We start from the raw sequence: 26,649 nt of genomic DNA on the forward strand, positions 1-26,649 counted from the left end.
TTAAAATAAAAACTGGTTGGGTGCGGTGGCTCACACCTGTAATCCCAATACTCTGGGAGGTGGGCAGATCATTTGAGGTCAGGCGTTCCAGACCAGCCTGGCCAATATGGCAAAACCTTATCTCTACTAAAAATAAAAAGATTATCTGGGTGTGGTGGTGCGTGTCTGTAATCCCAGCTACTTGGGAGGCTGAGGTATGAGAATCACTTGAACCCAGGAGGCGGAGGTTGCAGTGAGCCAAGATCACGCAACTGCACTCCAGCCTGGGCGACAGAACAAGACTCTGTCTCAAATATAAAATAAAATAAAATCTGCTGTACTTTTGAGATGGAATTATAAAGTACAGATGTTAGAAGAGAATTGTGTGATTAATCACAGGGAGAACACCTCAACACAACAATATATTTCTTCTTTACTCTTCCTCCTAATCTCACTAGTGCAGACTTACTTTCTGACGCATGTTTCTGCCAGCTGGACCAGAAATACTGCTGAGACCAGCCTGAGTGAAGTTATTTCAATTATGTGGTGTGTAAAATAAAGCATGTCATTTTTAAAACTCATCCAAGATTTTCTAACCCCAAATGAGAATTTATCTGCATTTCAGCTTCACGTTTATACAGCCCCACAGAGCAAAACTCGCATTGCACTGGCCAAGACACGCACAAATGTCACCAGCAAGAAGTTGCCATCAGCTGTGTTCAGGCAGTCTTTGGGATTTTTCAGATTCTGTAAGCACAACTCTGTCATGAAACTTATTTATTGGAAGGGTGTTTTGATGGTTGTTAGGTGTAAAACCATCCAAGTCGTCTTCAGACGCCCCAGGCACACATTAGTGTTCCAGACGGAGCTCATTCCTCCACATTTTCCTGGCTGATGAATGACAGCTTTGCTTTCCAAATGGTCATCCTCTGAGTCAAAAGAATTTTTATTCCCAGGACACTCATACAAAAAGCCTGCAGTGCTGACAAAATCTTATTCCACAAACAGCTAGGCTAAACACCTAAGATTCTCTTTTAATGAAATGGCACACAACTCAGCAGCTATGAAGCAGGCCAGCCCTATCTGAATCTACAAGCAGCCATGAAGACAGGGACAAATAAAGATGCCTGCATGAAGTACAAAAACAAAACAAAAAGAAATGGGGTTGTGGCTTAAGAGATAAGTAAAGAAAAGAACTTAACAAGAGCCTCTCACAGAACCTTTGACCGTCACTCTGACCTGATCTCTTTTTCAGTGTGGGCTTTCTTTACCTGTCAAGATGAGAATTATGATCACCGCGAATATGTCAGGGTTTTCGGCCAGCACGCCGGGGGCGTTCAGAGCCATGTGTGTCCGTGAGAACTCCCCGATGGGTCTGCCTATCAGCTCGTCGAAGGTGGCGCTCCAGGCCCTCGCTACGCTTGAAGTACCTGCCCCAAAGCACACACAACAGAGGGGATGTGAGGACAACGGTTAGCCAGGTACTTGTAGTGGAGCTCCATGTTCATAACATCATTGCAGGAGTCACTGACGGTGCACTGGAATCTGGCGGCAGCAGCCAGACCACAGCGTATGCTGAGCCAGAAGTGACGGTCAACTAGTGCTAAGTGTGAGAAGGCTTCTAGGGCCCACAAAGGAATGCATTTCACATCCCACCCAATATGCACAGGTGTATTCTATCAAATATACATATCCGAATAAAAAGTTTGCAAAACAAGTGTTACCCTTACCACCTGAGAGGCACTCTGATAGTATGCAATGCTGTTTTGTTGCATTGAAAAAGTAAACATTGATGACAACTCATGAAAAACTGATTTCATAATGCACTCCTGGGGTGCAGCTGGCAGTCTGCAGGAACCCCAGTCAGGAAGCCCTTTTCTAGGAAACTCTTGGCAGCAGAGATGATGGCGCCTGCACCATAATTCTTCTCCCAGCAAGAAGAGGCGTCCTAGGAGGTCCTTGAAGGGGCTGAACCCCAGCTCAGGGACAAAGCCACTTGCTCACCTCAGAGTAGGCATCAGCCACCTCTGCCACTTTGTGCCTGAACGTGACTCGGAGGCCATGGCATCCCCAGAGTGCGGGACCGCAGACAGACCCCAGCTCTCCTCATTCTCCCCTCAGCCTGCACCCTCCAGCGCTGAAGAACACCAACAGGGCAGCACCCAAAATGCCAACAATAGTTGGCTGCTGTCTTTCACTCTCGTTCTCTCCTCTCATATAATTCTGGAGAGAGTCAGAATGCGTTTCCATTGGTGTTTCTCAGGAAATGTCACTAAAATTCCAGTATTTTCATAGAGCATTTTCCTTTGTTTTCAAAGGGGGCCTTGTCGGTGACCATGGTCCCAATTATTCACCGCATACTGCCAGAGTCATCTGCAGAGACTCAATTTCACTATTTGGTCTTATGATAAGTAAGTATCTTTCCAACAACTCAGAAGTTTAACCACATTTCTTCCTCCTGAGCAGCCAATCTATTATGAATTCTGTAAACATGGTCTCACCATCTCCCTGTCACCCCCAAAGCGGCTGGCTCTTGGCAAATGTGGCTCCCAAACCCTGTCCTGCTCAATGAGAGGGGCTACCCCAGCCTTTCTTCCCAGCCTACCCTCTCCCAATTTCTGAATCATGCCTTTAAAAAAAAAAAAAATGTTTGCTGGAAAAACTGCCCTTCCCAGCAGCTAAGGCTGCAAATATATTTTCATAATGCATGCAAATGTTCTCCCACAAGCAAATGGCACTCTGGCAGAGCCTTTCATTTGCTGGTCTAGAAGCTGCAAGCAGTTCATGCTCAATGTATATTTTATGCTCAGGTAAATCCTCTGGAAACATAACGGTCCATTTACAATAGCTACATTCCCAGTGAGAGACCTCAGCTTGTGAGAACCATGTGTGGCTGTAAAGTTTTGATGTGGCATTGAAAGAAAACATTATGAATTTTATTTTAGAGCCCAGAAGACTAAGCTAGGTTGGCTCTCAGCAGATACTGCAGCTGCTGGAAAGAAAGCGAAGGTGCTGTTCAGAGAGTGTGAGTGTGTGCCCTCTGCCAGCTGTCCTGGTGAAGGGGGAGTGGTGCCCCCCATGCAGAGATAGGGCTGCGGGGAGCCCAGGGCTGGGACGGTCCCAGCAGGCAGCATGCGTGGCAGGGCGGGTGTGGTAGGGTCCAGTGGGAGCTGGCACAGAAGCAAGGCGGGACCCACATGGCTCCGCTGACCAGGTCTTACTGTTTTCTCGCTATTACCAAAAAATTTGAGAAAAAAAATAAATGGCACGTTAAGTGGCCGTGTGCACCCTTTGCTTCTTCTGAGACTTAGGTTTTTGTTTCTTTTAAGTTGACGTGTTCAACTTCAGTTGTAATCAAAATACAAAAAAGCATAAGGGAAGCAAAGCGTGTTTACCTGGCAAACTGGAAAGATTTTCTACATTTGCTTCTTTATTTGCTGGGTGGTTGTGTTACAGGCCGATGTCCAGTGTCCACACTGCAGGGTAAGGGGGCCCTGGCTAAGTGGAGGATCACAGTCAACAAAGGCCTTAAAAATATGCAGACCCATCAAGAGCCATTCTGCTCCTTAGACAGTTTTAAGGAAAAGAATCATGGCTAAGCACAAAAACATAAAGTAAGTAACTGTTTATAACAACAGCAACAACATAATGGAAACAATCTGAACAACCCATAAAGACATCCAATACGTTACACGCTGTGTATAGAAATCTATACAAGGGTAGGCAAGCATTAGAAACGTTACCATGGAAAAATAGCTAATGATATGAGAAGTGTTTACTCTATGTTGTTTTATAAACAGGTATACTGTACAAAAATATACATTTAAATTCACAAAAATGTTAAAACAATAGTTCTCTCTGTAGACAGTAAACTGCTGAACAGAGAGTGTCTTATGCCTTCGTGGGATCCCTAGTATCTAGCACAATGCCCAGCACAGAGCAGGTACTCAATAAACATTTATTAAAAGAATGAATGAATGAATGAATGAATAAGAGAATTAGTTTCTCCACATTGTCAGGCAGGATATTTCTACTTTCTTCTTTGTGCTTTTCTTTATTTTCCCAGTTTTTCTCTATCAGTGATGCATTTACTCTAGTAACTAAAAAACATACTAAAAGAAACTAAATACTTTTAAATGAATCAGAAACATCCTATTAATTCTGTGCCTCTCGTGTTAACAAGAATGACCTCCCCATGGGGCATCCGCCCACACTTTAGAGGTGGGAACAAACAGAAAAGTGGTAGAGGGCACAAGCTCCGGACCGCCGGTACCTACCGATGATGTAGGAGAGGATTAAGTTCCAGCCGGTGATGAAGGCCCAGAGTTCTCCAACGGTGACATAGCTGTAGAGGTAAGCTGAGCCCGTCTTGGGGACCCGAGCACCAAACTCGCCGTAGCACAGGCCAGCCAGCACCGAGGCCAGCGCAGCAATCAGGAAGGAGATGACAATGGCAGGGCCTGCATTCTCACGGGCCACAGCTCCAGCCAGGACATAGACGCCAGCACCCAGCGTGCTGCCCACCCCGAGGGCCACCAGGTCAAAAGTGTTCAAGCAGCGAGACAGCCGCGTCTCCTCCCGGCTACAGTCCACCACCTTCCGCCGCAGCATCTGCTGGCCAATGTTGAGCAGGACTTTGCACCCCATGTTGCTGTTCAGAGCTGTTGGAAAAGAACAAAGATGTTTCCTGATTGCTCCTCATTTCATTCCATCACTCTCATCTTATCACATTATTGAAACAGACAGTGATCAGGTCCTTCATAATCATTTCCTGCTAAAATGCTTTAATTCGTAGAATTCCACTGATTATCAGAAGCACACAGCCTTCTCCAGTTTCACCAGCACATACAGAATTATCCCAGCAGGCCAACAGATACAGCTGACTTCATTTCGAGGTCTCTGAGCTTCCACATTGGTATCAGGTCCTCTTAATGGAGACTCTTCCATGGGTGGAAATTATGTAGTAGAGGAAACACACATTAATGACATTGTTCCTACACTCAGTCATCAGATAATATACCAGGAAAAACAAGGTGTTAGTTTAAGTATGCTGTAATAGAAGGCAAACCAAACCATATCGTAATTTCATGATTAAATTACATTATTAAATTATTAAAACTCAGAAGCCCTGAATAGCAATAACAATGGTTTTTTTTAGATCTTTCTAGGATCCCCTGAGGGTAAGGAGCCAGTTGTTTTCACTTTTAAGGTAACACAGAGGTAGGTGGAAGCAGAAAAATGTTGAGTTATTACCAGTGAGGGCTTTTCATCACTTACTACTCCAGGAAGCACTTTTCTTCTGGGCTGAAATGTCAGCCCAACGTGCTCTGTGGTACATGATATATATGCATATCTGATATGCTCTTGGGCACTTATCACGAGAGGACATGTATCCATCCATCCCACCCTCACATGGGACATACCCCATTAGGGCCCAGGACACCCTGTGCCTTGTGGGATGGCTCTGAGATTGCGTTCCTCCAACCTACAGGCCCACCTTGCCTGGCCAGACGCGACAGGTGAGCCCTTGGCAAGGACAGGCCAGCAGCCACCCTCAAAAAGGCGGAGCTTTGCCCCCCACATCTGAAGGGAAGAGACTTCCTTCCACAGAGTCCAGGATGGAAGGGTGGGGGTGGGAAGACAGATAAACTCTTCAGTGGAGAAACCCGAGGACCACTGCCTGCAGCAGGTGACCGAGGCCAACGACAGTGACAGTCACGTTGGCAGAGTGATGTGATGAGAGGGGCACTTCATCTCCCTGGTCTTTCCCCCAAAACCCACAGCCCCAGGCTAACCATGAGAAATCCACCAGACACATTCCATTCTACAAAATACCGGACTGAGTGTGTCAAAGTCATCAAAAACTAGGAAGTCTGAGAAATGGCAGAGCCTAGAGGAGCTAAAGAGACGTGAGGACTAAATGCAATGTGGGATCCTGTATGGGATCCTGGGACAGAAAAAGGACACCTGGGAAAAACGAGGGAAACCTGACTCAAATATGGATGTCAGTTAGTGACAGCACATCAATATTGATTGTAACCAGTGTACCCACCAAAATAAGATACACATTCCTAATATGAAACGGTGAGGGGCACATGCAAGCTCTGTACACTTCACGATTCTTCTGTAAATCTAACACTATCCTAAAACAGAGTTTATTTTAAAAATCTAAGACAAAACACCAGCACGTGCACAGACAAGCTATCATCATGACTTTTGGCTACTGAGGTACACACAAAAAACCATCAATTATTCATGTTGATCATCAGTTGGTATTTACTGACCTAACTTAGCTGCAATTAAGTCACTTGAGATGGTAAGTCTAGAAAAGTCCGTGCCGAAGCACCTGAACACTTCCCTGCCTGCCCACACCTTTGCACCCGCAGCTCCCCGGCAGGCACAGCGCAGCAGGGCCTCCCCAGGCTGCAGCTCAGGGTCCCTCGGCAATGGTCACATCACTGATCAGCTCCAGGTCGGGCAGCAACTGGGAGCGGTGCCTGCTGTTTTATCTGACAGGCCGAGGGAAGAGAATAATCCCAAGACTCAAAAATGTGAGCTAGAATGGGGAATAAAAATCATCTTGATCCTATGCCTTTGTTGCATAGATGGGGAAAACAGCTGAGAGCCAAGTGTCAAACAGGGTCACGGGCTCTGCAGGCGCCGTCCTCTGGGGTTCCGGCGGCATCACAGGTAGGAAGGAAATGATATCATGGTGTAGCAGGTGGGGCAAAGTGGGGAGGAAATGAGGAGGGAGCGCTGCTTGTGGAACAGCGATGGAGCGGGGAAAATCAGACCTCAGAGTTTGAGAAGAGCAGGAAAGGGCGCCTGAGGCTAAGAGAAGAGCAAGCCGAGAGAGACGGATGGCTTCCCAGGTTGTTTTCAGCAACACACGGGACTGCTTCTGCAAGCTCTCGAGCCAGAGCAGTTCTGAGCTGTCTCAGCAAGGCAGGGATGCCTGCGGCTTCCTAGGCAGTTAAGTGAGAGCCTCTGAGTGGCACCAGGGAGAAGGAGGAGCAGGAACCAAGGACCTAGTGGTGCTGGGACCCCAGGATCTGCAGGCTCAGGGGGTGATTTCTCCTGGAAATGCCTTTTTCTTTTCTTCCTTTTGGGGAATTAGCCAGATTTATTCAAGTCAAATTGTAAATCACAACAAAGCGTTTAGTAAACAATTGCTTGCATAGTAAATTGAAAGGGAAAATGCAACATAGCCCTCAGCTGAAAAGCCTGTGCTGGGAGATGTGCAAACATTACTGCAGTCACTTAATATCCTTTTTGGCAGGGAGGGGAGTAGTTTAAGTAGACGAGCCTTGAAGAGAAACAGGGTGTGAAAACTCCTTATGACTTGCACTGTTTGGGATCTGGTGGGGAAATGTGGCTGGGGGATGCACAGACAGTGCCTGTCTGCGTCCAACCTCTCCCAGATGTCATTTCTGCTCAAGAATAAGCAGATTCTCTCCATAAAATACTAAAGGCCAGCCGGGCGCAGTAGCTCAAGCCTGTAATCCCAGCACTTTGGGAGGCTGAGACGGGCGGATCACAAGGTCAGGAGATCGAGACCATCCTGGCTAACACGGTGAAACCCCGTCTCTACTAAAAAATACAAAAAAACTAGCCAGGTGAGGTGGCGGGCGCCTGTAGTCCCAGCTACTCAGGAGGCTGAGGCAGGAGAATGGCGTAAACCCGGGAGGCGGAGCTTGCAGTGAGCTGAGATCTGGCCACTGCACTCCAGCCTGGGTGACAGAGCGAGACTCTGTCTCAAAAAAAAAAAAAAAAAAAAAAAATTAAAGGCCAAGTGCAAGGGAAAGACAATGCTACTCAACAGCATTTTCTTTCCTAGGCCTCATAGGATAACATAACCTACATGCCCAGAAGGTGAGAAGGGGTCGCCCTGCCTTTCTCTGTTCTGGGCTTTTCAGGAGGGCTGTTCCCTGTTTGCACTCCTTTCTCAAAAATGTGCTGTTGTCCTAGGCAGAACCAAAGCTACAAGAGTAACCAAATGGATTCTTGGCAAGGAGCGCACTGGAGCCCAGACACACTCCAGTTACATAGTTCTGGGCCTCCGTAGAACAGAAGGCTAATGTGAGCCGGCTGCTCGCATAAGAGGACAAATGACGCCTGTGGAGGTGCGCAGATGCAAAGCCTCACACATGCACCTGTGTCACCACCAGCACAGATCACTGCTACCAGTTGAAAACCCACTCAAAGAACCAAGCAACTTATGCTGGGGGGACCTCTGTACACCCTTCAAAATGAAGGGGCAGGTGATGACATCACTGTAAGCTTAGATACAGATAACGGTTTTCTAACATCACGTGAAAAGGGCCTTTCTGGTGAGACATCTGTGCGCAGATGCAGCTCATTTTCCCTGAATAGGTACGCAGTGGCCCGTTTGCTTTCGGTATAGTTCTTGGCCTGTTTCCCCCTCACCAAGCCCAGGGAAGTGCTGGAGGGAAGTGTTTGGGTCTCAGCGGGGTGGGGTGGGGACAGCTGGGACCCCTACAGGAGATTCCTTTTACCTTGGTTACTTCTTAAGTATTGCTTGCTATCTAGGGAGAGGGCAAACTCAATTCCTTTGGAAGACACTGGAACAAAGATGCTGCCAACTGCTGCTGAGAAGCCCAGAGCTGATAATCTGGAGAACATAAATGTCTCAGGCTAGGTGTTCACTCCTACTTCCCAGGGTAGGAGAAAATGAGACACTTACTCTGTCTTGGGTTTATTTTAGGAAATATCCTGTCTCCTTGGAAGTAATGCAAAAACCTGTTCTCCAAGTGGTTTTATCTGTCAGCATTTTGTACACATTATACCGGTTCTTACATTCATGCCAGGACTCCAAAGCTGGTTGTTCAACCAACAGTGAGGCTGCACAAAGCTACTCTGCACAGAATTAGCCTAACCATTCCAACCCCAGCAAGCAAAGTCAGGTTGGTAGAGACTGCCTGCTGTTGGCGTTTACACAGAAAGTTGCCAGAATACTTTGAGAGCATTACGTGGAAATTAGGTGAGGAGGAATTTATACAACAGTCGACGCCTCCTTTTATTTGAGGGTTTAATGGAAATCTTGCAACCCCAAGTGTCTCGGATCCATCTTGCTCCCTGTCATTTATTATCAAAGAACATTTACCTGCGGGGTATCCTCAGAAAAGCAAGTTTCCCACAACAGGAATTCTAACTCTGCATTCTATTCTAGTAACCACTACGTAACACCAGGAGTTTTACTGGCCCAATGGGTCAGAATTTGAGATAGACTCTTTTCCGCTCTATTTTAAAGATTTCTGATACAAGCGAGCAGGGGTGGATGGTGTGATGTTTCCAGCCTTGACTTTAACGGATCTTTCCACCACGGATACATTCCAGCTTAATGGCCTCCTTGGGGGACGGGAGGAGTCAAAAGCAAGCTGTTATACTACACTTGGAAATGCCCTTCTTTCAAGAAAATCTTCATCTTGGGATCTTTAAGAAGCCAACACTTTTAGTTTGCCCTTTCAGTGGCCTTCAGAATGGCCGGGTCCCGGGAGACCCCTTTCTCCAGGCACCTGGCGGGAGCCAGCCAGAGGAAAATCTTTCACCCTTGCAGGAGAAACACTGTGGTCCACGTTTGTACCAGGCTAAGGAATCTCTGTCTTTGCTAGAGTGGTAGCACTATTATAGGATACCATGAATGGGTGGGCATAGTCAATGGCGTCTTTTCAGCTTTCCTCAACAAGAGTGGCTGGCCAGCCTCATGGCTGGCATGTGGGCAGCTGCCCAGCAGTCCCAGAGTGCTCCAGACCGAGTGTGCACAGAGGGGCAGGGCTCGCACAGCTGAGTGGGCTGCAGCCACAGGTGGGAAAAGGGGACACTGGCCATGGTGGGAGAGGATGTGGAGTCTCAATGACAAGGGCAAAACCTGTGTTGAAGGAAGTGATCTCAAACCAGGATCCACTTCCCCACAGATGTTAGGAGGCCCAGGTGCAAGAACTCAAATTTTAAAAAACAAGTCAGATCAGATGGGACTGGCAGACACTAAGGATGGAGACGGAAGGAGGTAGGCATGGTGTTATAAAAAAAGAGGTACGAAAGTGATAGAACTAAACACGGTCTTGAGAAGCAGCAATGGAGGTCCCTTAACAGGCAGAAAGAGACTCACAACAGAAAAGGAAAGTAACGGTGGTCAGTGCCTGAGACCATCAGAGGACAGGTCATAACTGACCTAACATGGACTCATTAATCCCGGGTGAACTGAGCCTGCTACAATGGTAGATATCACGGTCTTTCTCCTGTCATCAGAAGCCACTGCCAGTTTGGGCATGAGGGGCAGGGAGCAGAGAGGAGGACTGATCTTAACAAGTTTAGTACATATCAAAGGGAAAATCCTTATTCATAAAAATTCAGTTCACATACAATGTATAGAAGACTGACAAATACAGACTAGCATAATTGGGAAAATCATGAGTGACATGCTCACAAATGTTGAATATAGTTTAAGATCATTCTGGATGTTAACATGATGTCACTAAGAGAAGTGGAAAAAATGAGAAAAACTCTTCCTGTCCAAGAGTAGGAAAAATTATGAATAACTTGTAATAACATATGACAAAATAATGCAGCCATTAAGAATGTCTTTCTAGACTATGTATGGACAATGAAGAAACATTCACGATAGGTTCACAGAAAAATACTACAAAAGTATATATTTTTGGATAAGCAAAATACATATGTATCCTTTAAATGCCAGATAAAAAGTATATCAAAATATTAATAGCAGTAATTTTATTATTCACTATCGTAATACTTTTCAAAATTCTCTTTAAAAATTCTATTTTATTTTTGTCATTAAAAAATACATACAATCTTTCCAAAGTCATTCTGCATTGCAGAAGGCATGTTCACCTACAGGGAGTACAGGCAGAGAAAACCTTTCACTGTGCAAAGTGTCACTAAAGACTACATGAGCTCGGCCAAGCGCAGTAGCTCACGCCTGTAATCCCAGCACTTCGGGAGGCCGAGGCGGGTGGATCAGTTGAGGTCAGGAGTTGGAGACCAGCCTGGTCAACACTGTGAAACACCATCTCTACTAAAAATACAAAAATTAGCTGGGCCTGGGGGCAGGCGCCTATAATCCCAGCTACCCAGGAGGCAGAGGCAGGAGAATTGCTTGAACCTGGAAGGCGGAGGTTACAGGGAGCCGAGATCACGCCATTGCACTCCAGCCTGGGTGACAAGAGCGAAATCTGTCTCAAAAAAAAGACCACATGGGCTCATTCGAAACCAGCCTGGACCACGTGGCAAGACATCATCTCGACAAAACATTTAAAATTAGCCAGGCACTGTAGTATGCATCTGTGGTCCCAGCTACTTAGAAGGCTGAGCCAGGAGGATGGCTTGAACCCAGGAAATCAAGACTGCAGTGAACTGTGATCACACACTGCATTCCAGCCTCGGTGACAGAGGGAGGCCCTGTTTCAGAAAAAAAAAAAAAAAGACTAAATGAGCTCCACGACCGTAAGAAAACTGAATTGGAGAGAGTAAATCAAAGAATCAAAAGTATGAGGATGGGAGGGGTGGTTCAAAATTATGCAGCTTAAAAGAAAAAAAAAAAAACAATAGTCCACTTGTGCAGTGAGCGGCAGAGAAGGAAATGGCACAGTGCAAGGCCCCAGTCTCACTGGGAAGAGGCTCTGCCTAGAATGAAACATGACTTCTGAGCTTGGAGACTCTTTTAAAGGCCCCAGGGTCTACATCTGGCTGACCCCAGGCAGCTAGTGACATGCTGAGGATATAACTAAATTCCACCCAAAGTGACGGATCCCGTGCCTGTTATGTGCAAAGCACTGTGACAGCTGGGGTTTAAGAGAAATGGGCAAACCCCGTTCTTATTCTTGGAAAGCACAGAGTGGTGGGGTGGGGTGGGAGGCTGTGAACATCCACGGCGACTCCTGGAGCACTAGGGTCCCAAAGGGGAGTGTGGGACAAGGAAAAGGTCTGTCTCAAAAAGCCACTACTTTCATGGGGGAAAAAAAAGGTGGCCTTCCCTCAAGAAGTACAGAGGCACAGAGCCATTTGGGCACTTCTGTATATCGAACTGGAGGCCTTGGTTGTAGACACTTTACACTCTTGTAAAATCCACAAGCTGCAGGCAATGTGACTGCTCGAGTCTGGCACAAGGCGGGCCAAGGGCCAGCGTGATGGCTGAACCGGGGGTTTCAGTCCTTCAGGCCTTGGTGACTTCACAATCAGAAAGCCTGAGAGCCCCGCCTCCCCGCCACGGCTTCTGCCTACTGACTCAACAGGGCTGGTGGCAGAAGTTCCCAGGGACCTCTGAGGTCCCATAGACAAGGTTTACAGCCCACCACTCTAAGTCTTACAGCAAAGGCAATATTACACGGAGAGGAGTGTGGGAGGAGGCAGGGATCAGAGGTTCCACAGGAGGAGGGAGGAGTGTGGGAGGAGGCAGGGATCAGAGGTTCCACAGGAGGAGGGAGAGGGGTGGGGAGGAGGCAGGGATCAGAGGTTCCACAGGAGGAGGGACAGGGTGGGAGGAGGCAGGAATCAGAGGTTCCACAGGAGGAGGGAGGGGATGGGGAGGAGGCAGGAATCAGAGGTTCCACAGGAGGAGGGAGAGAGGTGGGGAGGAGGCAGGGATCAGAGGTTCCGCAGGAGGAGGGAGAGGGGTGGGGAGGAGGCAGGGATCAGAGGTTCCACAGGAGGATGGAGTGGGTGAGTGGGGGTCATGCGGGGAGGAGACGACACGAGGCTCTACCGCAGGTGCCATTCCCTGGGCTGAGCAGCCACCAACTGCAGAACAGCTTCCAGGCACAGTGGGGAAGTTGCCCAGCCAAGGAACAACTGCCAACAGAGGCCCCAAAGCAGGCATGGCAGAGACCACACGCACAGCATCGGGCTTCAGCCAGGTAAAAGCAACTAAGGAGCGCCGGGTCCTACCACTCACACCGTGAAGAGGCCCAAACAAATAAACTAACAGCCCACAGGCCGAAAGTGGACAATGCTGTCCCAGGAAGGAGCCCAGTGAGATCTTTACAGCGTGAGTCTGTTGCTGAAATGGTTTGCAGTCAGTAAACCGTTTTCAACTTTTAATGTCATGAGAAAACATCAAGTCCAAAAGAACATAATATAATCCCAATGAGTACATATGTGGCTGTAAAATCCTAAAATATTAACTCAGATTATAGGTATGTTTTTGTTGTTATTTTCTTCTTTTCCATCATTTGCTGTGTCGTCTAGAATGACATGTCACGTTTTCAATGAGAAAACAACAGTAATGACTGAAAACACCTAACATCCTGGGGCACTGGCCAAATGAAAGTCCTTTACATAGTTTACTTCATCTTTTCGCCCCTTATCAGGTGGGCAATACCTTGCATTCTAGAGACAAGAAGTTGCAGGCTTGATTACAACTCAGTAATTCTCAACATTGGTTGCACAATACAATCATCTGGCGAGATTTTTTTTTTAAGTAATGATGTCCGGCCCCACCACAAATAAAACAACTTCTATAGCATTCTCCCAAGGAACGTCCCCAAGGGCATTTGACTAATGAAAGGTGCAGCTGGGGCTCAAGCCTCACTGCCTCCAAAGCCTTGGACTGCCCTCTGAATTGGATCAACAAATTCTGGGAAATGGCATGGCGGCGAGGGCCGTGGGGAGAGGGTATAAAATACAGAAGAGGGCACAGATGGCACCGTGGCCTGGCGGAGGGGGCACAGGCGACACCACACATGCCTCATCAGAGGGGGGGCAAGCTCTTCCCACTGACTCAACTCGGCCCCCTCATGATGCTCCCCCAGGCCAAGGGCTGCATCCCAATCATCCCTCCATGCCCCTGGCACCTAGCAGGCACCAAATAGGATTGACAGGACCACAGCACACGCAGCACTCAGTAATTACCAATGACCTGAAATTCAGGAAGCGAACGGGACACTCACTTTTGTCTCAGGTAATCATCACTATGACCATCAACAACTTGTGAGGGTCTTTCTACCAAAGGAGATCTTATTAGCTGAATACTGAATGGTTTCATTCACCAAGGAATACATGTGTTTCTCTAAATGAATATAAATGTAAAAACATGCTAGTTACAGATTAAAATCTAAAGCAACAATCTTGTCTAGGAAGCCCTCTCTAAGCCCGTCTCCTGACAGGTAACCTCTGTCTGCGCCCTCTCCCCACCCCCTTCACCCCCATCAGACATCGCCCCCATGCCACTGTGGGGACCAGCTCAGGTCCCCACCACTCTTCCTGTCCAGGTTTCCATAGGCCCAAATGCATTGTGTTCAACAAGGCACAGTGTCAGGGTCTCTGTTTCTACATGTGTAAAATGGGGATGGGATGGTCCTGCCACTGCAAGGTGCTGTGAGGCTCACATGAGGCAACGTACTAGGAAACACCCAGAAAACAGAGCTCGCTGCTCTTCAAATGCAAAGAACCATCAGCATCACCCCATTAGTAGCTATTACTGCCTCATAATAATATTTTCTTTTAAATCCCAATTACAATCTGTTGGTCACTGTCTCTGCCTCACAGAAGCACAGGGCAGACAATCCCCATCAGCTCAAGGTTCCCATCACCAGGGTTTCCTTTCGTGGAATCTTTGCCACAGGCACTGTGAGTACCACCCACTCCACTCAGCTCACGTCTCCCAATTCTGTTTACCCAAATCAAAGACTGACTTTAAAAAACGAGAAGCCGGTGGAAAAGCTATCAACGACATCTTCACAAAATCCAGAGAACACCCGAAAAGCGTTTCCTCCTGAAGCCAGCAGGATGAGTGGAGAGTTGGTGTCTCTCGACGTGTTTTCATCATCACTCGGGAGGGCAGTGCTTCCTCGGGAGAGACGCCCACACCCTGCATGCAGAAGTGTGTTACAACAAAAACAGGTATCCTAGCCTATCCTACTGGAGCCAGGGCTCCTCTGACACATGCCTTTTCATCACACTTGGGCAGCATGGAAAGAAAACATCAGTCTGCACACCCTGTGGGCAGGTCCTCGGGGAGACTCTCCGCTGCCTCCCAAGTGCAGCATCAGTGAGCCAGAACCAACCAGGGAGCTGGCCCGACACAGCAGGAGCTCCCATGCAACAGGCTTTACGTCTGCGTGCACTGCATCTGGGCCTTGGAAATGGCTATGGAACCGGTTCTCACATCTCAAGAAGAAATCTGTTCTTTAAACAAATTTGTTCATTTATTTAAAAAGAAATGTTTTAAACAAAGCTCCCCCAAGATTAGAACACTGGCACTTCAATTTTCTGAGCCTCTAAGGTATCCTGGGAGTTAAATTAGTTTTCTTTTCCTCCTTCTAAATATTTCCTGTTTCAAAAAGCACAAGGAGAATCAGCATTGCAAACGACAGCAAAGCGGAGGATTCCATGCCAACTTAACTGAATTTTCACTGGACATTCACAGACTGGTATTTTCCTACTCACTCATTGATTCACTCAACAAACCTTTAATAAACCCAGGCAGTCCACCAATTCACACACAGGCCTGGGAACACCTTAATCCATAAACTCCTGGAAATGTTCACTTCTCCCCCAGTCTCCCCACCATCACAAGCAACTTTTTTTGTGAAAAAACTTGGAACTCCTAGAAAATTCACTGGTTCAAGAGGAGACAAAGAAAAGCTATGAACAATGAGGCACAGCCCAGGAACAGCCTCAGAGTGAGCGGGGCCGGCTAGAAACAGCCAACATCACACAACACCAGCTCCACGTCACACACATGCATAGATGTACTGCTGTATTAAATCCTCACAAGGAAGCAATCAAGTCACAATTGCTAGGTAGCTGGCGGATTATATTGCCTGCCGTCACGTAACTCGTAATAGTGAAGCCAGGATTTGAACCCAGGTCACCTAATTCCTGAAACCCTATGGCCTGCCAGGTGCCAAATTGACTCAACTTTGACCAAGCTCATTCTCCCTGCTGCCTGACAATTCTTACTTTATTTGTTACCCTGTCTGAAATCCTACAAACATAAAAGAGTCATGAGTTCAGTGACAACCTCTTCTTGAATGTGACACCCCTGTAAAAATGAAGCCCATTATTATTAATGCAGTGGAGTGAATCAATGTAATCCATCCACTTCCCACCCAGCCAGCTGCTAGCCAAGACCTGCTGGCTGTGAGGTAACAGGAACTTTATCTGGGACTGAGGAAAAGTGGGTAATTTTGGCTGCAGGACCCAACCGGGGCTTCAGTGGAAAGTTGTAGAAAGGATACAGATAGCAGAGGCCTGGAAGGGGTATGTGGAAGGAAGTGGCAGATAAAGCAGATGGATTACATATTACGCTGGAGATATGATGTCCCTGATAAAAGTAGGGAAAAAGTGTCAGAATAACATATAGCAGTCCTTAAAACAAAAACATAAAAATAAGTGTATACAAAGAATGGTAGTGCAGGAGGAAGTGAGCATTTGTCTCTAGACAGAAGAAGATTATGAATGGTTCCTTCCATATTTCGACGATTTTTAAATAATGAGTATGTACTGCTTCTGAATTAAGGGAAAGAAAATCTCTTTTAATGAAATCAACAAAGAGGGAGAACAAAGGAAGGCATGAGGGTCCCAGGACAAGCCAGGCCCACCTCGAGTCTGTCTAGGAGACGCTGATAAGCGGGTACACGGGGCTTCATTATGCTTTTCCCTTTATATTTGTGCATGTTTGGAAATTTCCAAAATTAAATGTAAAAACAAAGGACTTTGTCTGGGGCTGACCCAAAAAACACTGAGGAAACTCCACTACCTGCACCGAGTACCCCACTCCTCAACCCCAGCGCCAGGATGCCCCAAAATGCTGTAAGTGACAGCCACATGTTAACTAGTTAAAGGGTCTTTTATATGGGATTAGATTGAGCCCTATGAAACTGTCAATATTCAACCTAGAAAAACAGCCAAGAGTCAAAGATGTGTAACAGGCAGACCTGTCCTTAACTCTCGTGGCGGTGTCCTGAGACACTTCTCTGGGCCTAAGTCTGAATCAGTAGAAAGTCAGACTGAAAAGCAACCCTCTCTCATACTATAGCCTCTACCAGAAAAGCTGATGTGAGCACCAAGGAACAGACTTAGGCATGGTTCACAGGTTATGCAAAAGCTGGTGGCTGTCTAAAACGTGAGGCGCACGCGTTTAGAAGCTATACACTGGAAGGACCACAAGTGAATTCTGCGGTTCACTCCTTCTTACGTTTCCACAGGTAACAACCTCACTGGGGAGATGAAACCCATACCCGCTGGACAACAGGTGGCATGTCAGTCACTGGGCGAGGCTGGCACGCTGGTCTGTGATCTGTGACTTGGGGCAGGGCAGGGTGGCCCTTTTAGGGGTCTTCAGTGGTCCGCTAAGGGATTTACACCTTTATTTAGACGCAGAGTTTTAAAGCAAAGGAAGAGCATCCACAAAACATGATCTTGGGCAGACTAATCTGGTCTGTGTAAGAAACATGGAGGGGGGAAAACAGAGCACGAGGACTTCCAACTTCTCGAGGTCCAGCCTTCTCCTTTTCGGTAGCAAATCAATATGCTCGCCTTACAGCCCAATATTTTAATCCATCTCATATAACACCTTTGCGTAAGCACATGCTGTGACCTTTCCTATTGATCTCTTTGTTCCCCGATCCCTGTTTTTTCTCAAAGAGCCCTGACACACACATAAAACACACGCCCGTAGTTACCATGGGGATTATCTATGCAGTTCATGTCATGCACCAGTAATTCCCACCAGGAAATGCCACATTTATGGCAGGTCTTCCTGCCGCATTCACAACCACACTGTTTCACTGGTGACCAGAATTTCAGACACTCACTCCAAAAGGAACACACTTTTAATCTGACTTCTAATCTCAAAAGAATGTCACAGCCTATTGGCCTGGCTGACCACCTTGCCTGTCTTCAGTCTTCAACAAGTACTGGTTGTACTTTTCTAATGACAAGGCCTTCTCTTTATGTGGAGCGGACGTGCTAGTGGGCACTGAGTGAATAGCCTCTAGCAGAGAGGAGAATGTGATTCAGTTTACCTGCAATTCCTTTCAGGTATCTGGAAACAAATGGCCAATTGTCCGCATGCTCGCCTGAACGATCAAAGACCGGGAGAAAACAGTGCCCACGGACCAGGAGGAAGCCAGCTCCATTCCCTCCCACCGCATGAGAGTGCCAGAGGGGGTGAAGGGTGGAACGGCCCTTTCAGCACACCACGTGGTCCGTATTTTATCATCCGTCACTGGCAGTGCCACCTGCATTGCTTTCATCAAAGGCGCCAGACCAACACCATGACCACACACTGTCACTCTGGAGTGCCACCCCAACTTGACCCTGGAGCCAGCCCCTCAATATGCCAACATTCAACTCAAATGTTCCAGACCATGCATAATCAAAATTCTTCCTTTTTTGGTTATGGCTTTGTGACAGTCAGACTCTACATTTCACAGAATCAGGAGAAAAAGAGAGCACAGCTTACATCTATTGTTTGTTTTTTGAGACAGAGTCTCACTCTGTCGCCCAGGCTGGTGTGCAGGGGCACCATCTCAGCTCACTGAAGCCTCCGCCTCCTGGGTTCAAGCAATCCCCACCTCAGCCTTCTGAGTAGCTGGGACTACAGGTGTGCATCACCACATCCAGTTAATTTTTGCATTTTTAGTAGAGATGGGGTTTCACCATGTTGGTCAAGCTGGTCTTGAATGACCCCAAGTGATCCAGCCACCTCAGCCTCTCAAAGTCCTGGGATTACAGTTGTGAGCGACCATGCCCAGCCACTTCTATTGTTTTTTAAGGAGTTCTTAAAGGCTGAAAAGAGACATTTTAACATATGCCCCAAATAATATTCTCTACAGTCCCCATGGCCACAGAAAAACCTACTGTATAAGGACCTCTTGCCTGCTAAAAGTTCACTGACATGCCAGTCATCTGAGACCCAGGACCACATTTTCCTATACAAACAACAAGACAAAGCTGCAGTTAAGTTCCAAGGCAGCTCACAAAAAGCCATTTAACCCACCTCGCTCCTAAAGTAGGACTGGGCACTCCGGAGCCACCCACCAGCCAGCAGGGCCAGTGATGGCTCAGGGCATCCGTGCTGGCTGCAAGGGTAAATGGGTCCTGTTGGGCTGGGACCCTGTAGAAGGTTTAAAATCAGGGACAAATGTAGAAAAAAAGCAAGGAAGAAAATAATTTCTTATAAAAATAGACAGCAGATGGAAACCACTTTTCAGCTCCCCCTTCCAAGGAGTAAGGAAAGCTGACCTGTGCTGGGCTGGCTTGATGAGGCAAGCAGCCATGCTGGGGAAGCTCACATGACAACCAACTGCAGGTGGCTTCTGGGAGACGCAGGCAGCTGCTAGGAACCGCGAGTGGCCTCTCAGAGCTGACAGCAGCCTCCACGTCAGCCAAAAAGAGGCCACGACTCCGTCCTACAACTAGAGAACATGAATTCAGCCAACAACCTGAGGGAACGTGGAAGAGGACACCTCCCTAGTCAAGCCTCCAGATGAACACCAAGCCCAGGCCAGCATCCAGACTGTAGCCCGGTGAGACCCCAAGCACAGGCCCCAGCTAAGCCCTGACTCCTGCTCTGATTCCTGGCCCACAGAAACATTGAGAAAATAAGATGTGTGTTGTTTTAAGCCAGAGAAATAGACTAACCATGGTCCAAACACTCTCGTGTGATAATGAGTGAACTGGCGTTCATTTGCTCACTGAATCCTTGTGGGTCTAAGAACAAGAGCAGCAACTTTCTTTAATACATTGCTTCAGTGGTGGGGATAACCACGACTTTGCCTGAAACTATTTCATTTAACGGAGGCTGAATGATTTGAAAGTAATTTCCTCCTCCTGGAAAAATGCCATATATTAAATAGCTGTTACTTCGTTTTTTAAAAATTGGGTGATCTTCCTTGGGCCATGGTTGTAGGGAGTTATGGGAGCTATAAAGATGAGACCATACATCGTCCCTGCCCTCAGAGTGCACACTATGGAAAGAAAGAAGCAAGCAAGTAACTGTTCACAATGATCCACCCATGCAACAACTACCTATTATTCCCCTACTATGTGCCCTCTCTCCTTGCAGAGGCTGAGGAAGTGCAGGGAACAGAACAGAAGAGAGAAGACAGAACGTGATAAACCAAACAACAAGCGTGGCCAAGACTAAAAGGCCTCCAGGAGATGTGGCACCTATGTTACCAGCTGGCCTGATTCTCTTCAACAGGAAAAGGTGACATCATGGCAGTGCCCAGTAAGCCATAAATTCCCCCAATTCAGACAGGGTTCAGGACTTGTGCCCCAACACCACCCAAGGGCTTCCCCTCACACCTTGATAATGCACTGCCCAGCCCTAGAAGCGGAAGACTCTGACTTAGGCTATTCACTCAGATGTCAACGCCCAGCCCCAGTGTCAGGTAACACCGGAAGGTGTTCTAAAATAGTCTGTTAAGACAGCAGAAACACATCTGACTGGGGCGGTGGAGGGGGGAAGAATGCAGAATGAACTCACTCTAATTCAAGTCATTCTACTAATTAAGCAGCTAAACAGGGAAGGAAAGAAAAGGGTGCTCAAGGCTCACACACCCCAACACACAGTGGCTTCTGGCCTGGGCAGAATGTCCTCCCACTTCCCTGCTGGCCGACAGCTCATTTTACCCACTGTCTTTGGGAAGGTGCACCTGGTAATTCTGCACCTTTGTTTCTGACATTGACAAGCCTGTAGCAGCCTCATAAACAAGGTGCTTACTTATAGCCTAATCCTCCCCCGGAGCTTGAAGCTTGTGGGCAGCCCCTCCTTCCTGCTTAATTTTTTATTTCAAGGCAGCCTGCTCAAAGTTGCTTACATGTGGCAAAGGTCACTGGCTATATCCCCCAGAAGTCCTTCTGATTAAGATCTCAGTGTGGGCTGCTGAGCCTGGGTATGTCTGCATTCCTAATATAGCCATAGTCTCAGAATTAACTATATGAATGGCCTCAAATGACTGTAAGAATGTGAGAGAGTGGGAGACAAGTCAGGTGAGGGTCATTACACACACACACACACACACACACACACACACACACACACTCTTTCCCTCAACTGAAGAGTTTTAGCTCTATTTTTTGTAATAAAATAGCAATGATAATGATGAAGCCTCCATACTCAGTAAACATTTTTAGTTTAATGGAGAAATGGCCAGAGCAATTAGTTTAAAGTATTTTATAGCGGAACTTTTTTTCCCAAATGTTGGGAACAGGCCCCCAAATCTGGCCATAAATCAAATCTCTGCAGCACTGTGTTGTGTTCGTGATGGCCATCACGCCCACGTTGAAGGTCGTTGGTTTACTGGAATGAGGGCAAGGAACACCTGGCCCACAGAGGACGGAAAACCCCTTGAAGGTGTTCCTAAACCACAAACATTATCATGTATGATCTGTGCCTTAAGGACACGCTCCTGCTGCAGATAACTAGCCAGACCCATCCCTGTATTTCCCGTAAGGAATGCTTTTAGTTAATCTACAATCTATAGAAATAATGCTTATCACTGGCTTGCAGTCAATAAATATGTGGATAAATCTCTGTTTGGGGCTCTCAGCTCTGAAGGCTGTCAGCCCCGATTTCCCATTCCACACTCTATATTTCCGTGTGTGTTTCTTTAATTCCTCTAGCGCTGCTGGGTTAGGGTCTCCGACCGAGCTGGTCTCGGCACCCAAACTACATCCTACGCCAAACCCAAATAGAAAAATCAGACAAAAATGAAGCTACTCGTATTTAAAGAAAGATAGGGGACACAGAGCCTCAGTGGCCAGCCTTGACTGCCCCCCTGCCCCACTTGGCTCTTATGCTCACTTGGAATTAACTCTCAAGCTGCAAGGAACAGCCTGAAACACCACTGCCCTACAGCAGACGGCTACAGCACCTGAACCAGGAACGAGTTACAGCAGAATTCCTAAGTAAAAGGGAGAGAAGTAAGGAGAAGAGTCAGAAGAATGGGAGCAAGATGAAAAGTTCTGGGGTAGGAAGAGAACTGGAAGCAGCCCTTGACCTTGAGAATTGCAAAGGCTCCAGGAGTCACACAGAGAAACACAGCAGGACACAGCACAGCCGCTGTGCTGCACGCCAGTGCCCAGGAGCTGGGTGGCGCACAGAGCACAAGACACAGTGCCCAATGTCCGCACCAGGAATGACGTGGGACAGCTCCAGGCTGATCCTTCCCCAGAGCCTGCCCTGGTGACCAGGCCTCAGGGACGGAAGGCCTGGCCAGCCACAGGATATCAAGAGTTCTGTTGGAAGGAAATGCAGGAATTTAAGGAACACACTCAAGTGAAAAGACAAGCTTGTTTTCTGCTGGGTTAATGGGTCTGGGCAGTTAGCCACATGAGTCTGAAAAATTACAGCAGTTGGGAATCTAAAAAAGAAGACACCTGGGGGTTTTAGTTGACAGTTAACTTAAAAAGTCAACAGACAACCAGCAGTCTAAATGAATAACATATTCTAGCACAAAACAGAATAACATATTCTAGCATGCTGCTGTCATGCTGACAGGTAGACTGTACCTGGAATACGACGTGAAGCCTCAACACCTTCTCACCAGAGGACAGCCTCGATCTTGCAGCAAAGAAGTGTCAGGAGGGATACGAGGAAGGTTTCAGAATCCTGAAAGGCAAGGAAGAGCCATCAGATATGTTCAGTTTCGACCCCAGAATCTCCAAGTCTGTGGCTGGTACAGTGAAAACGGATTCAGCTCAGCCCTGCAGTGGGAAACACATGCCACCTTAACAGCAACTGAAGACAGGGTTGACGGCAAAGGGGACCACCATGGGGGTGTCATCAGCGGAATTCAGGGAGAAGATGGGAAGCCAGACTAGATGCCCTCCACACCAGAGATTCCACCGCTTTACCTCTGAAATCGACTCTCATATTTCAAAGAGGAAGATATAAAAGCGTCACACTGGCAATTTCCACAAATCTAGGGCATAGTCGTAGGCATGCAAAAGCTCTGAGGCCCCGGTTAGGGGCCAAGAAGGGGAGCGAGTCCGCTCCTGACACTAGTATTGACCAGCAAGGTCAGCAGGGGCAGAAAACATTAGCTGGTGTCTTCTGAAAACACTTGGACTCCAATTCGTACAATCGAGCATTTAGTGATGGAGTTCTGTGGGTACTATTAACAGCTGCCATGGCAGCACGGAGCACACGTCTGCCCATAACACCAAGAGTCTCAGCATGGGCAGAAGGTTATCCTAAATCTGGGAAGCAGGACCTTGTTGCCTTGGAATGGAATCGTGCTGGCCAGTGATTGGGAGTACCTGGTATGAACGCAGCCTGAGGACGCGCTAGGAAGAACCTCGTAGATGCATGGCATATAAAGTCCTTTGTTTTCTAAAGCTTACCATTTACACTCTGCACAGAATCTTGCACTCGCCCGGGAGCTGAAGAGGTTTAATTAAGCTGTCTGAAATATGATTTGCACCTAATGTGAACCCAGATAAGATTATCATTACACAAAAAATGCACATAAACATGCTCATCAACAGCTAGAGTTGTATAACTTAGCAGCAAACCGACTGCCTACAATTGGAATCTTATTCCATTCCCACCTGCATCATCTTTCATACATTGATATTTCATCCTACATTGATATTTCATTCCTTTTCACTTTCTATGTTGAAAATGTCAAACCTACAGAAGTTGAATGCTTACTCTTTATCTATACTTCCCAATATTTAACATTTTGCCATATTTGCTTTATCCCTCTTTAGACAAATATATGCTTTCCTTATGACCATTATGATAAGCAAGCTATAGCTATCATGACAACTACCTCTAAATATGTCAGTAAGTAATTGCTAAGAATTACATTGTGTTACCAAACTGTAATGCCATGATCACACCAGTGGAACTGAACATTAATTCAATAGTATTTAAAACACAGTCCACAGGATTAAGAAAATGTGGTACATATACACCATGGAATACTATGCAGCCATAAAAAAGGATGAGTTCATGTCCTTTGTAGGGACATGGATGAAGCTGGAAACCATCATTTTGAGCAAACTATCGCAAGGACAGAAAATCAAACACCGTATGGTCTCACTCACAGGTAGGAATTGAACAGTGAGAACACTTGGACACAGGGTGGGGAACATCACACACCGGGGCCTGTCGTGGGGTCGGGGGAGAGGGGAGGGATAGCATTAGGAGATATACCTAATGTAAATGACGAGTTAATGGGTGCAGCACACCAACATGGCTCATGTATACATATGTAACAAACCTGCACATTGTGCACGTGTACCCTAGAACTTAAAGTATAATAAAAAAAAAAAAGAAAGAAAAAAGACACAGTCCATAATCAAGTGTCCCTAATTGTCAATTACTGCTCTTTCTTGATGCTCTATCATGTACCATGAGAGCACCGAGAACAATGAAGGTTGATAAAGTCAGGCTCACAGCCCACCAGGGACACAGCATACTGGTGCCCCACTGCAGGGTGGGTGCCAAGGGGCCATGATTGGGATTCGTAGTTTAAAAAGTTAACTCTGGAAGAAAAGGGGCAGAATGTAGAGGGGAAACAACTGACAACATTTGCTTCAAGTGATAAAATTTGAGAGCTTTCAAGAAAAAAATGGGAATTTCAGAAAACTTGTATTCGTCATCAAGATGTGGACAGCTCCCTAAAAGTTGAATTTTTCCATGACACTGGGGGGGATGTTAACAAATGTGATATTTTAAAAATATATGATGAAATGTGCCAGCATTTGGAAGATCTACATGATTCAGTAAAACATTAATTCAGTAAAACAGAATCATAAATGTGTAGACTGATTCGAAGTGCAAGATAGACCCATCATTTTAGAACAAAGAGCTTACTGAGATGGCTTCAGATTCCACAGTGGAACCCACTATTGCCTGTGGAGTTTTAATGTAGTATCAAGAAAGAATATCTACAATTACCTGAAAAGGCCACTAAAGTGTTCCTCCTTTTCTAGGTACATCCCTGTGAAGCCATATTTTCCTTACATACTTCAACTAAAACAACACGTCCAAACTGACTGAATGCAGAAGCACATACATGAATCTAGCTGCCATAAGCTAAACATTAAAGAGGCTTATAAACATGTAAAACAATGCCACTCTTCTCACTGAATTATTTTTGTTCTGGCAAATAGTTACTTTTCATAAAAATGTTACTTATAATAACACAAAATGGGTTAATCCTTGTTATTTTAGGTAGATTAAGACATTTATTTCAAGTCGTTCTAAATTTTAATTTTTTTTGTTTGTTTTTTGTTTTTAAGACAGGGTCTCACTCTGTCACCCAGGCGACAGAATGCAGCGGCACAATCTTGGCTCACTGCTGCCTCGACCTCCCTAGACTCAAGTGATTCTCCCACGTCAGCCTCCCAAGTAGCTGGGACTACAGGTGCGCACCACCATGCCTGGCTAATTTTTTGTATTTTTCATAGAAACGGGGTTTCGCCACATTGCCCAGGTTGGTCTCAAAATTCCTCAGCTCAAGCAATCCACCTGCCTCAGCCTCCCAAAGTGCTGGGATTATAGGGGTATGCCACTGCACCCAGACTACATTTTATTTCCAATTCATAAGTGTTGATAGACACAACCCACATAAGCGAAGCTTCTGGGAGTCCTCAATACTCTTTAAGGGTGTCAGAGGGGTTCCAGACCCTAAAGTTTGAGAACCAGTGCTTAAAAGGTTGCCCAGTGAAATGAACACAGCCAAGCTTAATATACACTCAACAGGAGGAATGCTGCTGTCCTGCTCCTTAGGCATGAATTCAGCAGCCTGCCGCAGTGACGCTTGCTCCAGTCGCAGTCTCCTGTCGTGGTATAAAAGCAGTTAACGCTAAACTTAAAAGTCTAAAGAAAGGCATGCCATATGTTAAGCCAGGATGAACTCATCAGGATTAATGGGACTGGAATGCATAGCAAATAAATTCATTAGCATCACTTCCCTTTAATCCAAAAATGTTCCAACCAATTTATTGTAATTTTTGAGATTTGAAAATTCCTTTGTTGAAAGCAGAGTAATGCAATGCTACGCCTCAGACGTAAAGAGTTCAATTCCATTTGTTTCAAAAATATAGCAAGCAGCATTCCAACATTACCCTTGATGGGCTTCCAGGAGTACATGCGGACTGTAAAAGTGTGATTGTGACACCATGTGGCTATATTGTAATACAGTCATGTGTCATGACTTAATGACAGGGATGTGTTCTGAGAAATGCGTCTTTAGGTGATTTCATCCTCGTGTGAACATCCTGCAGTGTACTTAGAGTGTACTGACAGAAACCTAGGTGAGATAGCCTACTGCACACCTAGGCTGCATGGGATAGCCTTGGCTCCTAGGCTACAAACCTGTACAGCATGTTTCTGTACTGAATACTGTAGGCAACAGTCACACAATGGTAAGTATCTGTGAATGGAAACATAGAAAAGGTACAGCAAGAATAAGATACAAAAGATAAAAATTGGTACCTCCTTATAGGGCACTTACCACGAACAAAGGCTGCAGGACTGGAGGTTGTCCTGAGTGTCAATGAGTGGGGGGGAGTGAACGCGAGTGGGGGGGTGAACGTGACTGGTGGGGGAGTGAATGCGAGTCGGGGGGAGTGAACGCGAGTGGGGGGGGTGAACGTGAGTGAGGGGGGCGAGAACGTGAGTGAGGGGGAGTGAACGTGAATGAGAGGGGAGTGAATGTGAGTGAA

At 46.6% G+C, this 26,649-nt stretch overlaps 1 protein-coding gene across 1 annotated transcript in view; it reads right to left on the reverse strand.

Annotated features, from left to right (window-relative positions):
• Positions 1-26,649, reverse strand: part of SLC7A1 (solute carrier family 7 (cationic amino acid transporter, y+ system), member 1) — an 85,828-nt gene that overhangs the window by 22,189 nt on the left and 36,990 nt on the right. Inside the window, exons 2-4 of the mRNA XM_011966849.1 lie at positions 22,480-22,579; positions 4,257-4,640; positions 1,251-1,409 (exon numbers count right to left, since the gene is read on the reverse strand). Of these exons, the coding sequence (XP_011822239.1) occupies positions 1,251-1,409; positions 4,257-4,626 (529 nt within the window). The 5' untranslated portion in view covers positions 4,627-4,640; positions 22,480-22,579. The remainder of the gene's footprint in view (positions 1-1,250; positions 1,410-4,256; positions 4,641-22,479; positions 22,580-26,649) is intronic.

The sequence above is a fragment of the Mandrillus leucophaeus genome, unplaced genomic scaffold (genome assembly GCF_000951045.1).
Source record: "Mandrillus leucophaeus isolate KB7577 unplaced genomic scaffold, Mleu.le_1.0 Scaffold779, whole genome shotgun sequence".
NCBI classification, from domain to species: domain Eukaryota; kingdom Metazoa; phylum Chordata; class Mammalia; order Primates; family Cercopithecidae; genus Mandrillus; species Mandrillus leucophaeus.